This window comes from Ischnura elegans, chromosome 6 (assembly GCF_921293095.1).
Source record: "Ischnura elegans chromosome 6, ioIscEleg1.1, whole genome shotgun sequence".
NCBI lineage: Eukaryota > Metazoa > Arthropoda > Insecta > Odonata > Coenagrionidae > Ischnura > Ischnura elegans.
Genome location: NC_060251.1, coordinates 91,491,012 through 91,515,576, shown reverse-complemented (window position 1 = coordinate 91,515,576; position 24,565 = coordinate 91,491,012). Strand labels below are relative to the sequence as shown.

At 39.3% G+C, this 24,565-nt stretch overlaps 1 protein-coding gene across 1 annotated transcript in view; it reads left to right on the top strand.

Moving 5' to 3' along the window:
- LOC124161162 (RISC-loading complex subunit tarbp2-like) overlaps window positions 1-24,565 on the top strand; it is a 44,977-nt gene that overhangs the window by 10,698 nt on the left and 9,714 nt on the right. The window contains exons 5-6 of the mRNA XM_046537394.1: window positions 11,096-11,223; window positions 16,697-16,861. Of these exons, the coding sequence (XP_046393350.1) occupies window positions 11,096-11,223; window positions 16,697-16,861 (293 nt within the window). The remainder of the gene's footprint in view (window positions 1-11,095; window positions 11,224-16,696; window positions 16,862-24,565) is intronic.

The following is a 24,565-nucleotide window of genomic DNA, read 5'->3' as shown; positions in this document are numbered from 1 at the left end:
TATTTTCTGTGCAACTCTTCCTATCCTTCTCTGATGGATGATGACAATGATGAGAGAGTCACGGCAACTTACAAATGCTTGGGACAGAATGCATTCTGGATGAATGACATTAATGGTGAATAAATCTGTTACCTATTTGTAAACACTGCAACTCATGATATTACCTTATAAGCGTGTGTAAGAGGCGCACACGTGTAAGAGGCGCACCCCTATTTTGAGGATCAAAGCTATAAAGAAAAAAATTGCGGCATTTTTTTATCCTATCGTGCGGTGTTGCAGACGTATGCCTGGAATTTCGACAGTTATCGAAATTTCCTCTTTCAGTACTGTTTGAAAGAGGAAATTTTGATAACTGCGGCGGTAATAGTGGCATAAGAGGGAGTAGAAAAAGTTCCGATCCTCTCTTCGCATACGCCATCGCTCTACGTTGCTTGTCCTACTCATAAACAATTTTGTTTAAAAGCTCTCACAGGAGTATTGCAATAGAATTGCAGCCGTGGAAAATTTTAAGGCAAAACGCGACAGGCAGATAGCATGAACATTCCCAAGAGATTGGACAACAATCGGGGCAATCTCAGCGCCTTAGGATAATAACCACCTCATATATTTAAGGCCCCTTGCACACAGACCGATTTTGGACGGCCGGTAAAATATCGGCCGTCCACATTCCAATAGTGAACGATGGGAGAGCATTGGAGCTTGCACACGTACCGAACACGCGCCGGCACCGGCTAAATGCCGGTTAGCTGCCGGCCATTGTCACTGTGGATCGCCGTCGCCGGCTCAAAAACATAGCAACTTATCGTTTGACCGGTTAAAATCCGGCGTGTGTGCAAGCATCGCTTCGCGGGTAAAATATCGGCCGATATTTTTTACCGGCCATCCAAAATCGGTGTGTGTGCAAGGGGACTTTTTTCCTTTCCTGAACTCCACAGGAAAATAGGAAATTATCAAGTTACAGTCAATGGAAACGCATTTCATCCCTACCCCATCTCACCAACTGACCTTTTTCGGTCTACCAGGTTCAATTCTCCGAGTTTCTGGAGGTCAAATGCTAGGTGAGTCACCAACTGAGCTCGAAAATATATCTCGATATCTTTCAGCAATTGTATGACACGCACGAGGTTCTAAAAAGAATTAGACCTAACGCGACGTATATTTGACAGCATTTAAGTTTTTTGAGCTCTAATTGATTGACACAAAGATTTATAGTTAAAACAAGGCTACTAATATTCAACTTAGTCCTAACAGCACAATTTCGGAAGAAACAAGCGTAGCATAAGCGCATTCAAACGAGACGAGACGGACTGGAAACTTCAGGCAACGCAAACTGCGTATATCACATTACTGCGCCTTCGCCTCTTCGCTTTAAAGGCAACGACGTCACATGCAAGATCGAACGTGTTCTTCCCTTGCTCCTTCGCTCGTAGCCTCGTAGCTTGAAATATGGAGGGGAGGGTGCGCGCTCCTTCCCCTCGACCTCTCCTTCAGCGCTAATCCAACAATGAACACACTCGTTCGAATTTTTTAAACCGCAGGTTTTGACACCAATATAATTTTCAGTTGCAAAAATCCTCATATTAGCGTCTGAAGATAATTTTTGAAAAATCAGGTGCTCAGCGCAATGGAAATTTCTCGGCAAGACAGATGTTGACTATTAACCAGGTATGTCCTTCAAAACTACGCGTTTCTCTACGTTTGATAAGCGATTACTATATGCGGTATAAATGCCGCGGTATGCCCACTCGTGGCAGTAAATTTAGCGTGCGCTCCGGAGCGAATCACCCCGCGCGATCTTTTCAATGTTCACCTCTGGGATACCGACATGACGGCGCGATGCTTACTAGAAATTCAAACAGGAGCATTTTAAAAATACGTCACTATGGGAGAAACTCCCCTACCTGCTGCTTGTTTTTGACCCAGGGTTTGGGATGACTGACTCATGCTAAAAACCAAGGCCACTCAGTTCCCCTTGGACTTGGGACCGGGGAAGGGGAGGGGGGGAAGATAAGAAGTTTGTGTAAGAGGCGCACCCCCATTTTTGGCTGCAATGTCTGGGAAAAAAGGTGCGCCTCTTACACGCGTTTATACGGTATTTTGTTCGGAACGTACGTTGGCATCAGTGGAAATGATGAATTGTTGTGTGAAGGGACAAGTGATTAGAATAACCCGTTCAAATTCATAACATGTATGATTAAAAGTTATTAAAAAAGATTCAGAACATTTGAAAAAGTTCTTCCTCTGTAAATTGTGAAGGTAGAAGTTGTGAAAGTAATCTGGATGAGACTACCTGTAAATGGAAGAAAAATGGCACAATATTTTTACAATAAAACTAGAACATCAGTATTTTGCACCTCGATATTTTTCAATTAGCACCTGTCGCAAATTCCATATCATTTTCATGACCACGGACATGAACTTATTGGTAATAATCAAATCCTCCGAAAGGAGTTATCCCACAACGGCAAGTTACTGTAAATAGTAACAGATTGTGAATTTGAACTGTTTAATTTAGTGTTAGTAGTCGCAGCTAATCTTATAAGTGTGGAGAATGGGAGTAATTTGGGAAAAACTAGCACTGTCTGCACTTGAAACAACTGGCTATTTCGCTCGTGGATTTTCAAAAAAATATATGAACCCTTGATTGGAAAAGAGTGCTTTCACTTGCAGAAACGGCATCTGAAGAACAGTATTTGAAAGAAAATGCTGATTCTTACTGCTGCAAAATGAGTGTATGTCAACGTCAGGAGAATTCATCTTCATGATTGTTGGAGCTCAATGAATGAAAAAGTAGGTTAATCATTTTTCAAGAAGGAAAATAAACAACTGTCATTCATGTGCCACGCATGATTCTGAGGCTGGAGAAATCTAGGATTTTTTTAGGACCCGGATCTCGGGATATTTTCGGATCCAAATGCATTTTCAATTGTCTGCTATGAAACGAAGTAGTTATTCAAGTTTCTTCTGGGTACATACAATCAAAGGAATGCTATTTAGATTTACATACACATTTAAATATTTTTACCGATAAAAAATCATTTTTATAAGCTTTCAGATCATTTTTAAAAATGATAAAATTTTTACACGCTCAGGACGTAAACCGTTATGCTTGCGTTTGGAAATGAAAATAGGTTCAATCTTCAGAAACTTTTGAAAGAAACCTTTGACTTAATTTTGATATTCCTCACATAAGTTTCCCCTGAATTTTGTCACTTTCTCATCACATACTGACTTGTGTTCCACCCTCAAATGCTTCAGTTGCGTTGAGGTGGATTTTGCACTCCCTAACGACAGTTTCACGTCACCGTGCACGCTTATGGGTCTCTTATTGTCAATAAAAATGTTTCTACACAATGAAAGACATTTTTATCGGTATATCATGAAATAGGGTAGTTTCCTTTGTCAAAGAAAACAAAAGGCATTGATTGCGATTCGTTACCCACCATTAGTGTATTCGTAATATACAAAGTATTTGGTTTTAGAAATCCCAGTTTTGACGAATGGCAATTGTCAATTTTAACCTCATTTCAAAAAGGCCAGATTGGCGCCCATATGATGCCACTTCACGTGACGTCACAGGGACCTAGTTTCTATATGAGTAGTCATGATTCATCATCAGCCTTCAATTTCTGATACAATTTCCAATTCAGAATTTCCAATGTTGACCAAAGGGTTCCTGGGCTTCCATAACCTGATAAATATGTATTATTACAGTCCTTTAGTCCAAATTGTGAACAGTTTTAATTAGGAGAAACACACAACACACCATACACTTTATATCAAATTCCAACAAAAATTAGCAAAACAAACTGTTTGAAAAAACATAAATAAAAAATATCATGGCAACCTACCACATTGCAAAATGCCATACTATTAACGGAATGCCATACTATGAATGGAGTATCCTGCACTGGATAAACTTAAGTTAGCTAATGGAGCAGTAGCCTGGGAAAACAAAGAGCAGTGATGTGTAGCCATGTATGCAATAGAAGGCGAGTAGGTATGTAAGTTTGGCAGCTGGAGCAAAAAATAGTGTTACAGTCTCCAGAGTTATACAAGGAATCGTTGGAAAGAACTGCATTAAAATACTTGGTAGTGATGTGGTGCATTAATGAAATTATGACAAGTCTGGAGTAAAAAATGCAAATTTTGGATACATCAAGGAAAGGTCAAAGCACAGAGGTTAGACACGATTTTGTTAGAAGCACTGTTGCCGTAGGAAAAATAATTGCTGAATACAAGTCAACATAATATATATGGTAGCATATGTTTTACCAAAGGGGCTTTACAATTTCAAGCGTGGGAACTGCATTAATCAACAGAATCTTGTAGCTGATGGAAGCAACTACAGTAAAACCCCTTATTTACACTTTTCTAGGGACCCAAGAAAAAAAGTGTAAATTGCGGGAAAATGCAAATAGTGGGAAATAGAGAATTTTCACTTTTATTCATATATTGGCTTTGGAAATGTTAATTTTTTAATTGTTCACTAGGCATTATGCCATAACATTGTTTCCCTCTGAAGCACAGTGTTTTTGCTGGCAGCAAAAATTAAAAAATAATCCTGTTTTGTCTGCACTGAAAACATCTTTTGGGCTGTAACCTTTCAGAACTCTAATATATTCAGATTCTTTCCACTGAGTTGCTGTCTCTATGTTAACATCTTTGCTTTCACCACTCACCATCTTATATACAAGACTGTACCTATTTTTGAATCTATCCAACCAACCATTATAGATGCCGTGGAATCTTCGATTCCCAATCTTGTTGGGAAATACCTTTTCTCAAGGGCCTTTGGGCCTGTTTACACAATACATTAGCACGTACGTGTTAATTTCTGCTTGCATGAATGATTTTTGTGGACCGGAACGGGACATGTACGAATGTAGGCAGGGGCAGATGCAGGATTTTTTTCTGGGAGGGGCACAGAGGGCCTGACAGGCAAAAGATCTTGTCTTAATTGAGATTAAAAACAAGATATAACAATGACTTTACAAAATTCTCTTTATTTTTATATCAAAGTTATTCTTATTGAATTAAATGATTGAGCCTCCTTGAGTAATATACAAAACAAAGCGAACGTAATGATGACCATCAGGGGCGGATCCAAGATTTCTTTCTGGGGGGCACAAGCAATGCCGTGATTTTGTTCTGGAGGCGCAATGATACCACGTTATACAAAACGAACGCAATGATAACCGGACCGTATTAAAAATCTTGCATATTTTTTAAGTGTCTGGGGGGGCACGTGCCCCCCCTCCCATAGATCCTCCTATGATAACCGTATTCAAATTTTGTCTATTTTTTTAAGCATCTGGGGGGGCACGTCCCCTGCCCCTAAATCCGACTATGAATGCATGAACCAAATTTGAACAGGTTCTATTTTCTGTTCATGCATACGCACAAGTTGGGTGAATGCACGGTGCATTTTCGTGTTCATAATTTAGACATTAACTTGTACGGGTTAATGTACTATGTAAACAGGCCTTTAGATGACACCATTTGCAGGGACATTTGATGATCTTGCACCTAAAAACTACTCTTTTAGAATTCGTTCCATTTATTCTTACCTGGAATTCTTCACATATATTCTCTTTTTTGATAAATGTCCGCACTGGTTTGCATATTTTACAATGGCATCACGATTTTTCACCACGGTATTGAATGTTGAGACTGGAAATCCGATCGGATTGCCAGTCTCAACATTCGAGTTGCTTCGCCAGCGTTTGAATCGATGCGGGTTCCGGTGTGGGAATCAACTATCTCTAAAATTTTCATTTTCTCGTCAATTAAAAATGTCTGTTTTTCACCTCGAATTTCCATTTTCAAGCCGGATCAATTCTATTTCCCATTCGAATTGAGGGTAACTCGGCAACACACGAGTATCTGAACTACCCCTCGGCGATCAAATGCGTATAGTACAAACAGTCATGGGACTTCATAATTTTTGAAAGTTACAATAGTTTGCGATACACTGCTATTTGAATGGGATAATTCAAGTTTAAATAAGTTTTTTTTTTAAGTATTTAATTAACCTATAATTGCTACGCAACTGTTGAATGAAGTCAGCGCAAATGATCCCAGTTGTCGGCCAAGTTTTATAGTTTATCACGTCTGGTTTCCTTTCAAACTCTCGTATCATATTATCGACTACATGATTATTGTCAACATTCCTTCAGGAGTTCTTGCATTATAATTAATACATAGCTTGATTGCTCAAAACACCTACTTTCATATCGTGAATCTTTTCGCCGCTGACAGAAAACGAGATGACGTAGTTCAACTTTCCGACGTTGGTGGCGTTCTGTCCCGCCACATTCAAATTCTTCCCGAAAATAGTTCTCATTACGTCTCTCTCTCTTGGATTTCTAAATAAAAATGCGCGAAAGGAAGCCAAAAGACAGTTTTTAAGGGCTGATATGCGCGATTAATTGTTTAAGTGCGCAAAAAATTTTTTTTTAGTCGGCACGTCGTGATGCACATGGCGGGAAAACGAAAAAAACACGGCGTAAATACAGGGTTCTATTTACATTGGAGAGATAGGAAATATGACGGGACCCAGAAAAAAACTTGCAATTTGCGGGAAAACGTAAATTCCGATAACGCAAATACGGGGTTTTACTGTAGTTGGAGGGAGGGTGTTGTACTTTTAACCTAGTTGCTAAGTTAAGGAATAAATAGCAACAACATGTTTTGTGGCAACCGCTAATGTACTGTTGTTCTCAGATGAAAAGGATGTTTTGAGTCTCATTTTTAAAAAGAGGTACGTGTTGAACTGTTTCGAGTCCATAGAAAACCTAAATCACAACAAAACTGAGCATTTTGTGAAATGCATCATTGGAGATTGTTCATACACTTAGAGTGGCTGTCTTGAGACAGAATTTTGCACTTCCTTCTGATATCAGAAAGTTTTACATGGAGCAATTATATTTGAAAATTCAATATAAACATTGAAAATCAGTAATCACTACTAAGATAGTGATCACCGGTACTCTTCAATGTTTGATGATGCAGCTTCTTAAAACAAATTAAATACCCGAGTGCAGCTGAGAACCATTTTAGAAACCCATTAATTTTGATATCATTGATAGGAGTGTGCCTATAGTTAGATAGCATTTGGGAGGATACTGAAAATGAGTTTGCCGTGTCATCAATGCAGTATTTATAGTATCAAATAGTATTTGGAGCCAATTTATAATTCTGACCGCAAGTTTTTATCAAGGCTTACCAAATCACGTGCTTTGAAAAAAAAATAATTGCACTTAATACTCAATCACCTCAATGGGATTCTTTAAGCACACATCTCTGTAAATCAAGCTCACATCCATGATCACTGTGTAAAATGCATACATATATAAATAACTTGATGCTGTAAATATAATCGTTTGATGTTGCGCGCTGTGCTCTTCCTGCTTTTTCCAAGAATTTTTCAAAATCATCTTTTAAGCCTCTGATCTCCTCCGCAATTTTATCCGCTGCATCTTCCTGAAGGTATAACGTAACGAATCAACCATAGCCGTGATATTATAGCGGTAGAATTACTAGTAGGCTAGTTGTATCAATTACCAACCTCGAGAACATCCTCATGATGCGCTATCAAAGAGAATCTGGCCGATTTCCAGCAATTTGCGATTGTAGTGGAGGGAATAAAGTACGACTTTGAACCATGTTTCTGTGATGAAAAATGACAGTTTTATTAACTTGGCCATTTTAGCAAAGTTAACAAAATCGTTATTTCTCATCGCAGAAACACGGTTCAGAGACGTACTTGAATGCCTGATTGGCAGGAGTGCGATGCAAACAATTATTTTTTGATGATGGCATTGATTGATAGATTTTCAAAATGTAGTCAGAGCGGTCACTTTTGGGGAGAAAGGCTCGGAGGGTAGAAGAGAGGGGCCAGCGAGGGTGAGCTCGTCGAGGAAAGGGTCCCGGATTAGGGACCCTTCGAAGTGCTTCGGCGAAAAGTAGGTAGTCAAGTAGTCTTCGAAGTACTTTAACAGTAGCAACGTACCAGATATGTTCACAGCAGTGCAAAGGGTTAATTAGGAGTGTACGAAATACCCCGTGCGACCTTCCTGACATGTTAAACTATGAAGTATTGTCGATGCGATGGTTACGAATAGGCACGTCAATAGGGGCATTATGTCAGTCGCGATATTTTACTTAACTCCTACTTCCCCTAAATTTCCACCATGAGGTTTTAGGCGAACCCTTTCTCTCCAAAGTTGCACTATCATTTACGATTTCACACTTTTGATGAACCACAGTTGGAAGCGCTGATATTTTTAGCTACTTACGCCGGCGTAACTAGTTTTGTTGACAAATATTTCGCCATAGTTCGTATAAACGAATGCCTTTCGCTCCTGGGGACCGATCCGAGGTTCGTAAATTCAAAACATTTTGTATAATCAAAACTTCGTATAATCGAATAGTGCCATGTATTTCGCATAGGCTTTTCGCTGGACCGCAATATCACTTCGTATAATCGAAAACTTCGTAAAATCCTGCTTCGTATAATCGAGAGTTTACTGTATGTATTATGTTATAACCACTCCCTAATACATACAACTTGGAGACAATTTATAATTCTGACCACACCGCTAAACACTCCCTAGTAAACTAATATTTTTGCAATACAACATTTAAGTGTTGGAAATTTCCACAATTTAGTGTATATAAGCAAAATTTTGGTTAAAACTACCACGCTTGCATTTCAATGAGTTAAATTATAGATTGTATATTGCATTCTTTGCTACCTGTGAAATTAAGAATGGGCGTAAACAAGTTACTTACATGCTCACTTCAACGCATCGATATAGAATTCCCAATTTTCAATTATAGATGGACTGATTATATCAAAAACTAATAACTATAACTCTTTCCTATAACTTTAGGAGCACAATATAAACATCCTATGCTAACTCCAAAGACACCATCACAATTTTATGGGCAGTGCCCGTTCTTGCCTTTGCATCAACTGCATCAAGAATTTCTGATGTTAGCCAATGTGAGTTGATGCTTCCGGAACCTCAAAATATGCTCTATGCATGCCCACATGGATGCACATGATGTGTGATTTGGAACGCATCCCTAGAGTACAAGAAACAATGAAAAATTGTGATCAAATGCACAAAATGCCATGACAAGCTGTCAAGTCATCAACTGCAGTCTGCAGGTGTATTTTTTGCACATCTGATAGCTCTCCAGCATGCTTAAAATGCAGCAGTGTGTTGAGTTATTCAGTATGATTCTGTTACTGTATAAGTGCATGTAAGAGACGCACCCATATTTTGAGCGTCGGAGCTGAAGAAAAAAAAATTTGCGGCATTTTTTTATCCTATCGTTGTTGTGTTATCGTTTGTGTTGCAGACGTATGCCTGGACTTTCGACAGTTATCAAAATTTCCTCTTTCAGTACTAAAAATTTACGCGGCATTTTTTCAGCCTAATTTTCATGATACGTATGGCTCTCGGTGATATGTAGGTATTCACTTATAGTCTTAACCTTATGATGCTTACTAGGTATGGTCGGATCGGATACCTCGGATCCAAATTTCCACGAATAATGCCCTTCACCTTATACTTAGGATCCAAATTTGTTGAGGAAATTCAATATGAATCCGAAATTTTAAATCATTGCTTTCATGAATGCAATGTCCCATTAGAGGGATTAGAAAGAGTTCCTATCTTCTCTTTGCATACATCGTTGCTCTACGATGCTTGTCCTACTCACGAACAATTTTGTTTAAACACCTTCTTAGGAGTATTGCAGCGGTGGAAATTTTTAAGGCAAAACACGGCAGGCACATAGCTTGAATCTTCCCAAGAGATTGAGCGACAATTGGGGGAATCTCAGTGCCGTATTTCATGGAACCACACTCGGCCCTCCATCAGCCAATGCCTCTGATTTTTTCCTTTCCAAGATGCCACAGGCCATAAATCACTTGCCTCAAAGGTGTGCCTCTTACACAGGCTTATACAGTAGTATATCTTTAAAACAGACTTTTTGGGACTAAAAATTTCTTTTTGCATGGAAGTGTTTGCTGTATAGCTTACTAATTCTAAGGCAATAAAAACTCATTGTTTGCTGTACAGAAAATATTTTGGCTCATATGTCCTGGCCGATTATTGGGAGTGAGTTAAATCAAGCTACATTGCAACAAGCAGCAGCTAAAGTGAGGAATTTTTCCAAAATTTCCATGAAAAAAATTCAAATGTTTTTTCCTGGATATGTGCATTTTTAATGGCCTTCAACACCATTCAAATCACAGGAATGAAAAAGGAATTATAGGAGACTTTCTTTGTTACAAAGTTCGTGGGACCGATAACCATAGGTGCGTAATAATGGAGTTTGTAATTATGATTCTTTCAGGAATCATCTCAAAGAAACATACTGTGCCAAAATTCCTTGTCTCTTTAATATCCCGTACTTATAGTTGCACTGCGGAATAGCTTAAGAGCCAAGTGTTTAAAATTAGACGACTGAATTTCGCACAAAGTCTGTTCCGAGACCTTGTTCATAAATGGATTAACCTATGCAAGGCATTGAAAAGTTTGGTTAACCTGCATAATGCAACACTGCAATACAATTTTGCATAGACTCATGATGGTGACAAACTGATCTAGCTGCTCGTGCGACGTGGCTGGAGCCGAAAAAAATTTGCCATCAGTGGGGAAGGAAAAATGGGTGAAATGCTGAACAGTTCTTAAATTCATGATGGATTAATTGATACTTTGTTCAGACTGTACTAATAATGAAAACTTGGTAATAAGGTTGTTTGCATTAATGTATCATATCGTTCGTTTCATATTTCTTTAGCTACTCTTCGGCATTGTGCTCTGTGATGGCATAATTGGGAATGTCAGTGACCAAATCTTGCTATGTATTTTGTTCTAAACAGGTGAAAAATCTTGTGTGTGCCACCAATTAATTTTTATGCACAGAAATGCTTTTTGGGAAGAGGTGTGGTTCATGAGAGGGTGATTGGGGCCATGATGTATATTTGCTGTGCAGAGGTGTTTTGTGGAACGGATGTTTGTTATGATGATGATGTTTGAGTGTAAAAGTCATGGAATTATGATTTTGCTTCCAGGGAAGGCTCGCACAAAAAAGCAAGCCAAACAAATTTCTGCCAAGCTGATGATTGACAAGATAAGGGAACATCTGGCCATGGCCTCACCTTTGATCAGTGAGACGAGAACGGTGAAGCAAGCTGAGAAGGTTAGTGCATCCTTTTTACTGGTCTCCATACCTATTGTGCCACTCAATTAAATAGTTTAGATGACTCAAATTTATTACATTTTTATCTGATACTCGGTTATCTAGTAAAGTATTCTAGCTATTCCATTTTATGTAGACTACAGAAGACTCTCGTTATTACGACATTCACGGGACTGAAAAAGCAGAGGTTCGTAATAACGAAGTTCGTATGAATGTTTCTTTTAGGAATCATCGAATAAAAAGAAACATACTTTGTCAAAATTTCTTGTCTCTTCAATCTCCTAAACTTATAATCTTCAGAGTCAAGTGTGTAATGTACGCGATTAAATTATGCACAAGTCCTCGATATACGAAGAAGATGCGTTCCGAGACCTTGCTCTTTAAGTTGATAAACCTATACAAGGCATCGAGAGATCTTGCAGAATGCAACACTGCATCACAATCGTGCGTTAACTCACGATTGTGACTAACTGATCTAGCTTGCAATGTAGCCGGTGCCGAAAAAATTCGCTTTGTGCGGGAAGAAAGAACGGGCGAAGCGCTGAACAGTTCCTGACTTCAAACCAGATTAAATGATACTTTGTTCAGCCCAAAGTGCGAGTTCCTGTACATCATGTCGTGTCGCATCGGCAAACTCCATAGGCACCAAATTTTAAATTTTGGGCACTCTTGAATTTTTTTAAACGTCATATCTCTGAAAGTTCGTAAATCCAATGTGCGTAGGAAGAGGACTAACTGGACGTCCAATTTGCGAGCATTAATGAGTGGGTCACCATAATTCCACAGGAATGAAGCTTAGTATCTGATGTTGCGTGCATACTGAAGTACATATCTCCTACTGAATGAAGTACCATAATTGACGCTCTTGGGCACAATGCACAAGGAGAATTTAAATGTAGTGCAATGATGATAAAGTAGCGTAGTCTATTTCCACCTAAATGCCGTTGCCTACTACTAGTGGAACTTCGTAATAAAGTTCATTTTGTAATTGCCAGGACCGGATCAGATTCGTATTTTCAAAATAATGAAGATTTCTTATTAATTTTTATTTTACATTAGATTGGGTAGGCCTTTTCGTCGGGACCAACGACTTGCTTCGTAATAACAAGAACTTTGTAATAACGATGTTCATATTAACGAGAGTCTACTGTACAACATGGATCAATATGAGAATAGCGTGGCAAGTCCCATCCCAAGTTCGACTTCCCTCTCCGCTTCTCTACGAGGCCTACTTTATTTCATTCCAGCGATTAATCCTAATCTCTTTCTTCCCCTTTCTTGCTTGTCTAACACTCTCCCCTAATCTAACGCTGTTTTCAACATCCCCTCCCCACTCAGTACTCCCTACATCCACCCCTTCCATCTCCTCCGTATCTTAAGCTTTCTCTCCTCACCCCCATGTCCAGCACTTTGTGGTCAATCTTCGTCAGCATCATCGTCTCAGTTCTCCCCTGAACCCAAATCCCTCAGGTCTTTTCCTTTCCTCCTTCCCAAGTGTAGACCATGCTTTGGCTCTGAATTGTGCTGTGCTCCCTTCGCTAGACTTTTCTTTTTACTCATACGTAATGATTCTCTCTTTCCTGTTCATGAATGTTTCCTTCGCTATGGCACTTGCTAAAAATGAAAAATAAATGGAGAATGTATTCTATCCCTGTGGCGGGATGACTACCCGAGTAGGGGAACATTGAAATTAAGCATTGCCTTTGCAAACATACTTGGGAGCTTGAAATGGCATTCTTTAATTCTTTCACTCCAAATCATGTCTGTATGTGTGATTGAGTTGTGTGCAATAGCTATTCACGGTTATTCACTTCCATTCCCCACTTCGTATTGCGGGGGTGTATTGTTGCACTAGAAGTATATTTTGCTGTACAGTCAAATTAAAAGAAATACCGTATAAGTGCGTGTAAGAGGCGCACCTTTTTTCCCAGAAATTGCAGCCGAAAATGAGGGTGTGCCTCTTACACAAACTTCTTATCTTCCCCCCCTCCCCTTCACCGGTCGCAAGTCCAAGGGGAACTGAGTGGCCTTGGTTTTCAGTGTGAGTCAGTCATCTGAAACCCTAGGTCAAAAACAAGCGGCAGGCAGGGGAGTTACTCCCTTAGTGACGTATTTTTAAAATGCTCCTGTTTGAATTTCTTGTAAGCATTGCGCCGTCACGTCGGTACCCCAGAGGTGAACATGGAAGATCGCGCAGGGTTTTTCGCTCCGGAGGGCTCGCAAAATTTACTGCCACGAGTGGGCATCCCACGGCATTTATACTGCACATAGTAATCGCTTATCAAACGTAGAGAAATGCATAGTGTTGAAGGACATACCATTACGCTGAGCACATGATTTTTCAAAAATCATCTGCAGACGCTAATATGAGGATTATTGCAACTGAAAATTATATTGGTATCAAAACCTGCGCTTTAAAAAATTCAAACGAGTGTGTTCATTGTTGGACTAAATTGTGGATGGAAGAAATCAGGAATGCTTATAAGTGAGGAGCGCGGAAGGAGAGGTCCAGGGGAAGGAGCGCGATCCCTCCGTCTTCGAAGCAAGCAACGAAATACGGAGGGGAAGGAGCGCGCGTGCTCCCTCCCCTCCGTATTTCAAGCTACGAGGCTATGAGCGAAGGAGCACGGGAAGAACACGTCCGATCTTGCATGTGACGTCGTTGTATTCAAAGCAAAGGGGCGAAGGCCCAGCAATGTGATATTCGCAGTTTGCGTTGCCTTAAGTTTCCAGTCCATCTCGTCTTGTTTGAATGCGCTTATGCTACGCTTGTTTCTTCCGAAATTGTCCTGTTGGGACTATTTTGAATATTAGTAGCCTTGTTGTAACTATAAATCTTTGTGTCAAACAATTAGAGCTTAAAAAACTTAAATTCTGTCAGATATGCATCGCGTTAGATCTCTTTCTTTTTTTCAACCTCGTGAGTGTCATTCAATTATTGAAAGCTATCGAGATATCTTCGGGCTCAGTAGATGACTCACCTAGCATTTGGCCTCCATAAACTGGGAGATCGATCAAGGTCAGTTAGTGAGATGGGGTAGGGATGAAACACGTTTCCATTGTTCCCCTGTAACTTGATGTTTACCTATTTTCCTGTGGGGTCTCGGAAAGGAAGAAAAACGGCAGAGGCATTGGCTGATGGGGGGCCGAATGTGACTCCACTAAATCTACGACGTGGTTATTATCCTACGGCGCTGAGATTGCCCCGATTGTTGTATAAGCTCTTGGGAAGGTTCATGCTATGTGCCTGTCGTGTATTGCCTTAAAATTTTCACGGCTGCAATTCTATTGCAGTACTCCTGCGAGAGCATTTAAACTAAATTGTTCGTGAATAGGACAAGCATCGTAGAGCAACGGCGTATGCGAAGAGAGGATCGGAACTCTTTCTACTCTCTCTTATGCCGCTATTACCGCCTCAGTTATCAAAATTTCGTCTTTCAATAAATATTCAAAAAGGTCAGTAGGTGAGAAAATTGTTCGTGAATAGGACAAGCATCGTAGAGCAACGGCGTATGCGAAGAGAGGATCGGAACTCTTTCTACTCTCTCTTATGCCGCTATTACCGCCTCAGTTATCAAAATTTCGTCTTTCAATTAATATTGAAAGAGGAAAATTCGATAACTGTCGAAATTCCAGGTGTACTGTACTGGAATTTCGACAGTTATCGAATATACGTCTGCAACACCGCGGGATAGTATAAAAAAATGCCGCAAAATTTTTTTCTTCATAGCTTTGATGCTCAAAATAGGGGTGCGCCTCTTACACACGCTTATACGGTATAACTGTGGCAATCCATGTTAGCTCAACCTCTCATCTGGGCTCACTCAGATTCCTTCCTAGTATGGCTCGTTTGGTACCTTTATAAGCAATTAAAAATGCACCAATTGCCTGAATTTTAGCATTAGTAGTAAGATAGTTTAAGGAATATCTACAGATAAACGGCTATTGCTCAGTCTCACCTTGTATATCGATGTATAAAAAACTGCAAACACTGACTGACTCATTGTCAAAAAAGATGATCACATCGGCAATATCTTGGGAGGTTTCATATGTTCAGAGGATCGTATTATGAAGCTGACGAGTAGGAAAGAATGAAAAATATTTTGAAGGAGTGACCTTTTTGTACCTGAAAAAATTTCAGTGTGCATAACGCGTTTCACATTTTGTTATGCGATTATATCCTTCATTATAAATTTTCTATGATTTTTTGCGCTGATAAGCCTGTCTTGTATAGCTGCTATTGCACCATCAGTTTCAATCAGGTATTTGACTGTAAGGTGTCCATACATTTTTGATGAAGGAAGATGTAGAAAACATTCCATACAGCTGTTTCCTCCATCATCCACTCTCCTCCTCTCCTGCTATTTTTACACTCGCTGTTTACCATGCAATGGTGAGCATTTGTCATTATATTTCTTTATGGACTTATGGAGAGTGCTTGTTTCATATTATAGAAGAAGTACAATACACTCCCGATTATCCGGACTAATGATGGGGAGATACGACACGAATCATCGAAAAACGCGGATTATCCAAACTTTCTCTCAAATGTCTTGCAATGTTCATAATTTACGTAAAACAAACAATATATTATTATTTATGCAGTTATTCTGTTATTTAAGAGTGCTTCCCGGACTCATTGAAAGCTTTCTTCTCCAGTTCGCGGTCTTTTTATCGGCGACAATATGCTTTTACTCGTATAATTAATGCTCCATGTAAGGCCTGGTTTCGAAAACCACACATCCGTGGCTGTGTGATAACGGATACTGAAAAGTGGTTTGCACAAATGCTTCAAAACCATTGCGTGACGTCGGAAACTACACTGTCAGGCTCCATGCCACGTAGTCGCGTCTCGCACAAGTTGCCCGCGTTGCAACTGCTGCGGGACATGTGTCCGTGATCATGGAGCGCGGTCATACTCTGTGAGGCTTGGAAAACAGGAACACGGTGCTCCCGTGAATGCAGCTTGAGTCTGATTGCTTCCGTTTTACGAAGGGAAATAATGACTGCAGTGTATCCTAGTACATATTATAATGGAGTGATTCTGGTGATTTTATGTTCAGTTTTATTTTTTTATAAAGATCGCAGAAGAATTGAGCGAGAGTGAAAACATGTACGGATAATCCGGAACCCGGATAAACCGTAGCCGGATAATCGGGAGTCTGCTGACGTAATTTCTAAGTTTTTCAATGTGTTTATTGTGAAGATTAATGTTAATTCTCTCCTGCCTCTTCCTCGTTTTATGTACGTTTCTTATGTACGTTATGTACCTTGCAATTGGAGAGTTTGGGTGACGTGCTTTCATATCTGTCCACATTTTTCTTGCTATTCTATTCAAGTCATGTTATTCTGTTATGCTATTTATTCAGTTGTGCTGTTGGAATGAGTGTGAACCTGATGTTTTATTCCTCAGTGACTTTCTGGACGATGGTCTTTTCCTTGGTTATCATTACTTTTATTTTTATTATGGCAGGTGAAATTTGAGGAGAAAAATTATCAGGCTGCCATTGATGGCTACTGCTCCATCAAGGATAAAGATGGTGGGAGTTCAGCTGGCAAGAATGTGAGCCAAACGCTCAGCACGTCTCACCTGATGCTGCAAGAACTCTACGGTCCTCAGCTGTCAATTTTGAGAGGTGTAAGTGTGTGCGTACATAGTTGGCTCGATGGGGTATATTTTGCGGTCGAGCGTTGCTCTGCAGGTCAGGGCAGTTGGGTTAATGGTTTGGTTTTGGATAGTGATAAATAAAAACTCTTGATGAGGACTGTACATGCTTTGAAGTGATGCATTAGAACCTGAAAAACACCTCCCAATAAATCATTCCATCTCCGTAAGCTATACTTGATGAGGACTGTGCATTAGGGTAGGCCGAAAAAAGGTTTTTTTTCCTGATCAAATTTGCCCTATGCGGGAAAGTTGCGAAAAGATATAAGGATCTCGCGAACAAATTTTTTTTCAAATCGGATAATATTAACCACTGCCACCCGAGCTCTAAAGTTTAACCCTTTCGCGCCGAATCCCGCACCTGTGCGGCGAGGATTTTTTTTCCTCAACTACGAATGCCACACCAGTGCGTCCTGAATGTTCTTACCCTAACCAACGAATGCCGCGCCTGTGCGGCACAGGTCGAAAAAAGTGACCGTGGCGGACACAATAGACCCACGGACGCGGTCGCCCCTTGTGATCCGCCTTAGCGCGAGCCCAGTCCCTTCTTCGGCCGCTCAGGTCGACCCTTTCCTATCCTCTCCACGCGGTCAACTACTGTTATTTGCAGTGTGTTTTCCAAAAAAATATTTGTTGCGTACTTTTGAAATTCAATGCTAGAAATGAATTCATCTTTTTTTGCTGACCACATGGAAATTTCAAACAAAATTCTAACGTTAATCTCAACGGAGTTATAAACTACTAGTAATTACATTAAATCCATCTAAATCAACGTTAGAACTTCGTTTAAAATTTCTGCACGCTCAGAAACAAAACACAAAATTCATTTTGAATGTAAAAAAATCGGTGCGAGCAACAAATATTTTCATATATTTTGCATTAACATTTTAGCCAGTTGACCGCGAACTCGTGCTAGGAAGGGGCTTTTAATCCTTCTAGGGTCTGGGACAGAGGCAGAGGAAAGGGATCGGTGCCCTCTGAGTTGGGTCCAAAAAAGGTTAGGGAGGTACCCACTGCCTTTAGTCGACGCGGAAAGGCTTCGTACAGAGGAGTAAAGAAAACTTTCAAGAGACTCGTATTGAGGAAGAATTTCCTTCAACGAAGGTCCGGCGCGAAAGGGTTAAAATTTTGTGAAAAATCAGGCTGATTTCAGAATAAAACGGCTATGAAGACGAATTTAATGAAAATATGGGATAATGGATAATATCAAAGAGTGGATACATGTTTATAGTTTATAAAAATGAAATTTGAAGTTTATTTGACAAAATATACGGTTCAAACAATGTCTATGAGTTAACAACAAAATTGTAGTATAGACCACCCGCACAACAAAACTCATTTTTGCATACGTTTCTAAAATTCCATTTTGGGGGCTAAATCGCAGTTAAAATGATATTTATTTCGATTGAATTTAAGTTTTTAGCAAGTCTTCATATGGTAGTTAATAATCCCACAAAAAGTAAAAATAAGGTGAATTATTTTAAATTATCATCAATCATAATGACGAATTACGTACCTGTGGAGCTATTTAAAACAAGAAATTCAACCTTTCAACAAAGGAAAAAAAACCTTTTTTCGGCCCACCCTACTGTGTATGCGTGAATTTTTGCAAACCACGAGAACAAGATGGAGTGAAGTTTACTTGGTCTTGTGAACTTTACTTGCTTTTTCCGAAATACATGTTTTGGCTCTTTTTCATGCTAAATGTCGACCTATCCCAGAGAAAAATCCTATTAGCATGAATTTTTTGAGATGGTTTTGTAGGAAATACAATTACATGCAATTAAAAAGGTAACGTGCTCCGGGGTAACTGGGGCATGGGTCGATAAATTGCATATTTATGGGAATGTTAAGTTTATCTGGTTGGCAATCGTACTTCTCCTTCTTTTGTTCTTTGAGCAACATCTTACCTCATTTCGAGCCATTTAGTGAATTTGGGTTACTGTGGAATTTTAATGTAATATAATATAGCTGTCGGGGTTATGGCAATCATTGAAAAAGTCGTCATAATTACAATTAATATCGGTAGTTCTCATAGGATCGCCTTCCTGAACTCTTTTCACATTTAAAATCAAGAAAATGAGCGCTACATTGAAAAACTATACCATGTGAATAAAAATCGCAATTTTTCATAGATTTCCCGAAGACGATTCCATGATTACGGCGTCTATCTCCCGTGATTTATCCTATATACAGTAAAACCCCTCTTTTACACTTTTGAGGGGGACAAGGGAAAAAAGTGTAAATCACGGGAAAGTGTAAAATCGAGGTTAGGCACAATTTAATGAAAAATAACCCCTTATATATAGTTAAATGTTCTATTTTTCATATGAATCATGTTCTAAATGAATAGTAAGTACAAAACCTTAAATTATGATAACAAAAAATTCTTTATTAGTACTGAATTCTCAGTGAGGTAGATCATACAAAACATCAGTCTTCTGAAAGAGATCCTTTAACACAGGACGATAAATAAGTAAATACTGATAAATACGGATAAACATTTTCCATTAGCTCCATAAACATAAAAGAATCTTCTAAAGTAAAAATATTTTAACCTTTGGACAAACTAAACAAAAATATTTGACTTAAAATCCATTTAACATTTAATTAAAAACAATATGTATCAACTTAAACTCTCCTAAGTCTTCTCAAAATTTAAAGCAATTAAATATATATCACAGAATTTATTAAACATTCTGGGGTGAATTAAGTGATGAAAAAAGAAGCACCATTACAATATGTTCTTTTAACTAGCCTTCTTCTGGAAATATTCCATTATCTTTGTTTGCTTAGTCATTTTATTAGTGCAAATTATTTCTACTCTTTTTTTCTATTACGTCCAACAGCTCTAATTCTTTCTCATTTCCTGCAACAGTTGATAAATGTTGCCTCAGTGCACTGACAGCAGACATAGCATTGATTGTGCTTTCTTTTGGCATTTCTGTATCATCATCATCCTCCTCACTTGCTGTCTCATCACTGTCATGCACGTCAATAGCTTCATCAATAGTAAGTGACTTACATGTTGATAACATCTCATCCACTCCCACAAAGTCTGAAAAACTTATTTCATCTCCAAATAATGACAACTGATCATCGGCTCCCAATGCTATATTACCACCTCTCCCTTCTTCTAATGATTCTTCATAGTCCTGTTCAAAGTTGCAGTCTTCTGAAAAACTAAATCCTGCTTTTTTAAAACAATTTGCAATTGTGCCCTCATCAACTTCTTTCCATGCTCGTGCTACGTAGTGTAGTGCATCTAAAACAGATACTTTGAAGTTCTTAGGGTCCCTCCCACTATCTATAAGATTAATTGCTTTTCTCACTAGAATCCTGCGGTAGTTGGATTTGAATACATGGATTATCCCTAAATCTAATGGCTGTAATTGGCTGGTACAATTTGGTGGGAAGAACACCAGTTTTATATTCCTCAAATTCATATTTTTTGGGTGGGCTGGGCATTGGTCTAAAAATACTACAATTTTTCGGTTTTGTCCACCCATCTTGGCATCTAGAGCCTGCATTTGTTCCTGAAATAAATGTGACGTCATCCAAGCTTTGGTATTAGCGGCATAAGTTGTGGGATATGTCTTGATATTTTTAAAACATCTGGGATTTTTGGATTTTCCAATGACAAATGGCCTCAACTTTTCACTACCATTAGCATTAGCGCCAAACAATACTGTTAAACGAGCTTTGCTATGCTTTCCACCATGGCAAGATTCACCTCTAAACTCTAAAGTCTTATGGGGAAGTGTATTGAAAAAAAGGCCTGTCTCATCTAAATTGAAAATGTCTTTTGGAGCATACCCTTCTGTATGCTCACTTAAACAATGTTCCTTCCACTGTGCCACTGTTTGGGGATCAACACTACTGGACTCACCACAAATTGTTTTGTATACAACATTATGCCTAGTCTTAAACCTGCTTAACCATCCGTTTGAAGCCTTGAAGTCTTCAATTCCCAGCCTCATTGCCACATGTTGCGCTTTTTCCTTCAGAATAACTCCGCTGATGGGTATGTTAGAGGACCTGGTGCACTGAAACCATTCTTTTAAAATTTCTTCTAGTCTATCATATTTCGAGTACTTCACATATTTTCGCCTCTTTGCACTGGGTCCGCATTCCACTGCACTGGTTTCTATGTTTTTGCGAGTTTTAACAACAGTGTTTAATGTGGACACTGGAATCCCAAGTTCTTTGGCAAGGGAAACGCGTGAACCTACATGCGAGTCAACTCCTCCCAAAATTCTTATTTTATCTTCTATTGAAAAAGTTTTCCTCTCTCGTTTCTGGGCCATTCCGTATTTGATTCGCGTTTATAGATGCTGTCACAAAAAGAAGCAGGGAAGAAGAGATTACGATTAAAACAACTTTTAAATTAATCGTCAATATTATCGTCAAAAAGCGTCAAACCAATCTTAGGATTGTTGACTAATGATGATGAAAATTAATCGAAGAACTTGGTAATAATGTACGCGAAGGAGAACACCCAGTGCGTGGATCATCACGAGAACGACCACGAATATAAACATAGCGTCTATATTCGTAACTACGATGCTTACAAGTGAAGTGGAAAACCTACAATACTTACCACCAACAAATGGAATGAAATTAAAACTTCGCAAACAACCTGTCTTAGGAAATCCCGCGAGTGGTCAGAAACAAATGATGAAGGAATTATTCTAGAAGTTCAAAGAGGCCGTATTAATGATAATGGCGCTAGTGACAGGTATGCCAAAAAAGGCGAGGAGGTTGTAAATACAACTTCTTTTCCTATATTTACAACCTTCTTGCAAAAAGTTTATCCCTACCTCCAATCGCTAACTCTCTTTCTTCTTGATTACGGTGCGCTATCCGCCATGTTCCCTTTGGCGTAAATAGCGGGTCATTTGAAATTTCGTTAGCGTAAATGCGGGGAAGACTTAACATTGTAGAGATACTTAAATCATCGGGACTTGACGAAAATGTCGTAAATTGCGGGAAAACGTATATTGCGGGGGCGTAAAAGCGAGGTTCTACTGTATATTAACAGAACGAGGACGAGTGAAGCTCAGACAAGCGAAGACAAGTCATTTCCTTTCTCACAGCATACTCGTAGAATATAACAACAACCCGGAGTAAGTCAACTGGTTTTTTAAGCATCATAAAAATTGGGAAAACTTATATTGACTTTAAAATTACGGCAACAGCCGTAGACATTCGCTTCTGGAATGATACCATATCGATAGTAAAATCGATCGATATATCGATTGATGACACGCAAGATTATTAGATTGCGACGTAATTACAAGAAAATTTTATATTAAACAGTAGAAATTTACTTTCAAAATTTGTCTAATGTCGTCTGCTTTCTTTCCGAAATCAAGTGTTTTTAAGCTGAGCTTCGCGTGGAGATCCAGAGGATCGTCTGCTCCCGCAACAGTAGTCAAGTAAATACGCACGACGTCGAGTGTATGGAGCAGTACTGCTTTAGATAATGTGGGAATCGTCTAAGACCGTTAAGACTCATTTCTTCATCATGATAACTCGTGCAATAGCAACAATAGGGTGGTTTCCTATTATTTTTTTATTGCCTAAATCGAAAGATTATTACTCCTGGAGTACGTATTTCACGCTTTTAGATTTTTAAATGACGATATCTATTTTTCGCGATCAAATGAAAAGTGAAAAATTTCAAGCGCGCGAAAACGCGACGCGTAAGTAGGAATGAAGGGAAAAAGTCCGTACGACGCATTTCTGGTTCCCCCTCCCGCCTGGTAGGTGACCTTGATCGAGGCTCTGAGCACTGATAGGACGCAGGATGCTAACGGGTAGCTGAGTACCTTCCTGTCTGGTAGCGCATGGCTTAAAAAAGGTTTATTAATACCTTATCAAGCGAAGAAAACTTTCCGACCTTAGCCAGTTTTAATAGGTGATTATTAAGACATGTTTCCCTGAGCTCTGTGACTCATGCATGCATTGGTAGCCTCTGACGATGCATAACTCCTATCCTCTCGTGTAGAAACTAGGTCCCTGTGACGTCACGTGGAGTGGAATCGCATGGGCGCCAATCTGGCCTTTTTCAAATGAGAATAAAATTTGACCCTTGCCATTCGTCTAAACCGGTATTTCAAAAACCAAATAATTTGTGTATTATGAATACACTAATGGTGGGTAACGAATCGCCATCAATGCCTTTTGTTTTCTTTGATGAAGGAAACTACCCTATTGCCCACTCACGAACTTTGTGCGCAGAAGTGGGCACTCCCAAGCGCTCAAAAGGCAACAGAAGGCGAGGAGCTTGGGGTGGGGAAAGTTGGGGCTTCGTATTGGCTGTAGTTTTTCATAGTCAGGCATTCCCGAAAAATGGCCGCATTTTATTATTCAGCACATCACAAGAATTCAGAAATGCATTTGGATAAATTACGGTCGAAGAAAGAGATGTGGAACGAATGGAAGAATGTTAATGGCTAATAATAATAAATTAAATCATGAATTTAGACTTTTGCGACCCTTAAGAAGATACTAGAGAACGAATTGCGGGTTGCGTCACGGCAAGCAATTGAGCGTACTAACCAGGAAAGCGCAATTTTTTCAAACATACTAACCAAATGCTTTTACCTGTATTTTGTTCGGATGGTACCGGGACCGAGGGAAATCCCTGTACTAAGGAGGAAAACGTACTAAGGAGGAACGTACTAACCAAGTTCCACTGTATTTGGTTTTAGAAATCCCAGTTTAGACCACTGTTAATGGTCACTTTTAACCTCATTTGAAAAAGGCCAGATTGGCAGCCATGCGATGCCACTCCACATGACATCACTAGATGCTATACGAGTAGGTAGGAGTTTTACGTCATCTGAGATTACCAATGCATGCATGAGGCACAGAGCTCAGGGAAACATCTTAATAATAACCTATTAAAACTGCGTAAGGTCGGAAAGTTTCCTTCGTTTGATAGGGAATTTATAATCCTTATTTAAACCAAGCGCTACTTGCTAGCAGGGTACTCTACGCTACCGCCATGCTTGGCAGCAAGCAGCCTGCATCGTAGCAGCGGTCATAGCCTCGTACCCAGGTGGCCTCACACAGCAACAGCTAGATGTTGCACAGGCTTTTCCCATCAGCCATAATTAACCATCGCATTTTCGTGCGCTTGAAATTTTTCACTTTTCATTTAATCTCAAAAAATAGATATCGTCATTTAAACATCTAAAAGTGTGAAATATGTACACCCATGCCTCGTATAACGCAAGGGATGCGTTCCTTGGGGTCTTTGCGCTATACAAATTTGCGTTATATGAGAGCGTTTTAACATAGGGAAGATAGGATGCGTTCCTGGTAGCAGTGGTGTTGGGTATTGAATTTCCTCTAAACCAGATATATTCATGTTAATAGCCTTAAAAAACGTTATTCATATAAACTGTTTAAAGTTTAAAATGTCTTTAAAGTAGAGATGGGTCGAATAGCAGATTTCTCGAATTCGAATATCGAATTCGAATATTAAATCATTGCTCGAATATTCGAATACCTCGAATTTCGAATACCTCGAATTTCGAATACCTCGAATACTAAATGATGAATGCTGGAATGTTTGACTCGGTTGCCTATGCAGCAGGCAACACAAGATTTTGGGGAGTAATTTTGATTTCCTTTAAATGATTCGAACAGGAATTTAGCTGATTAATG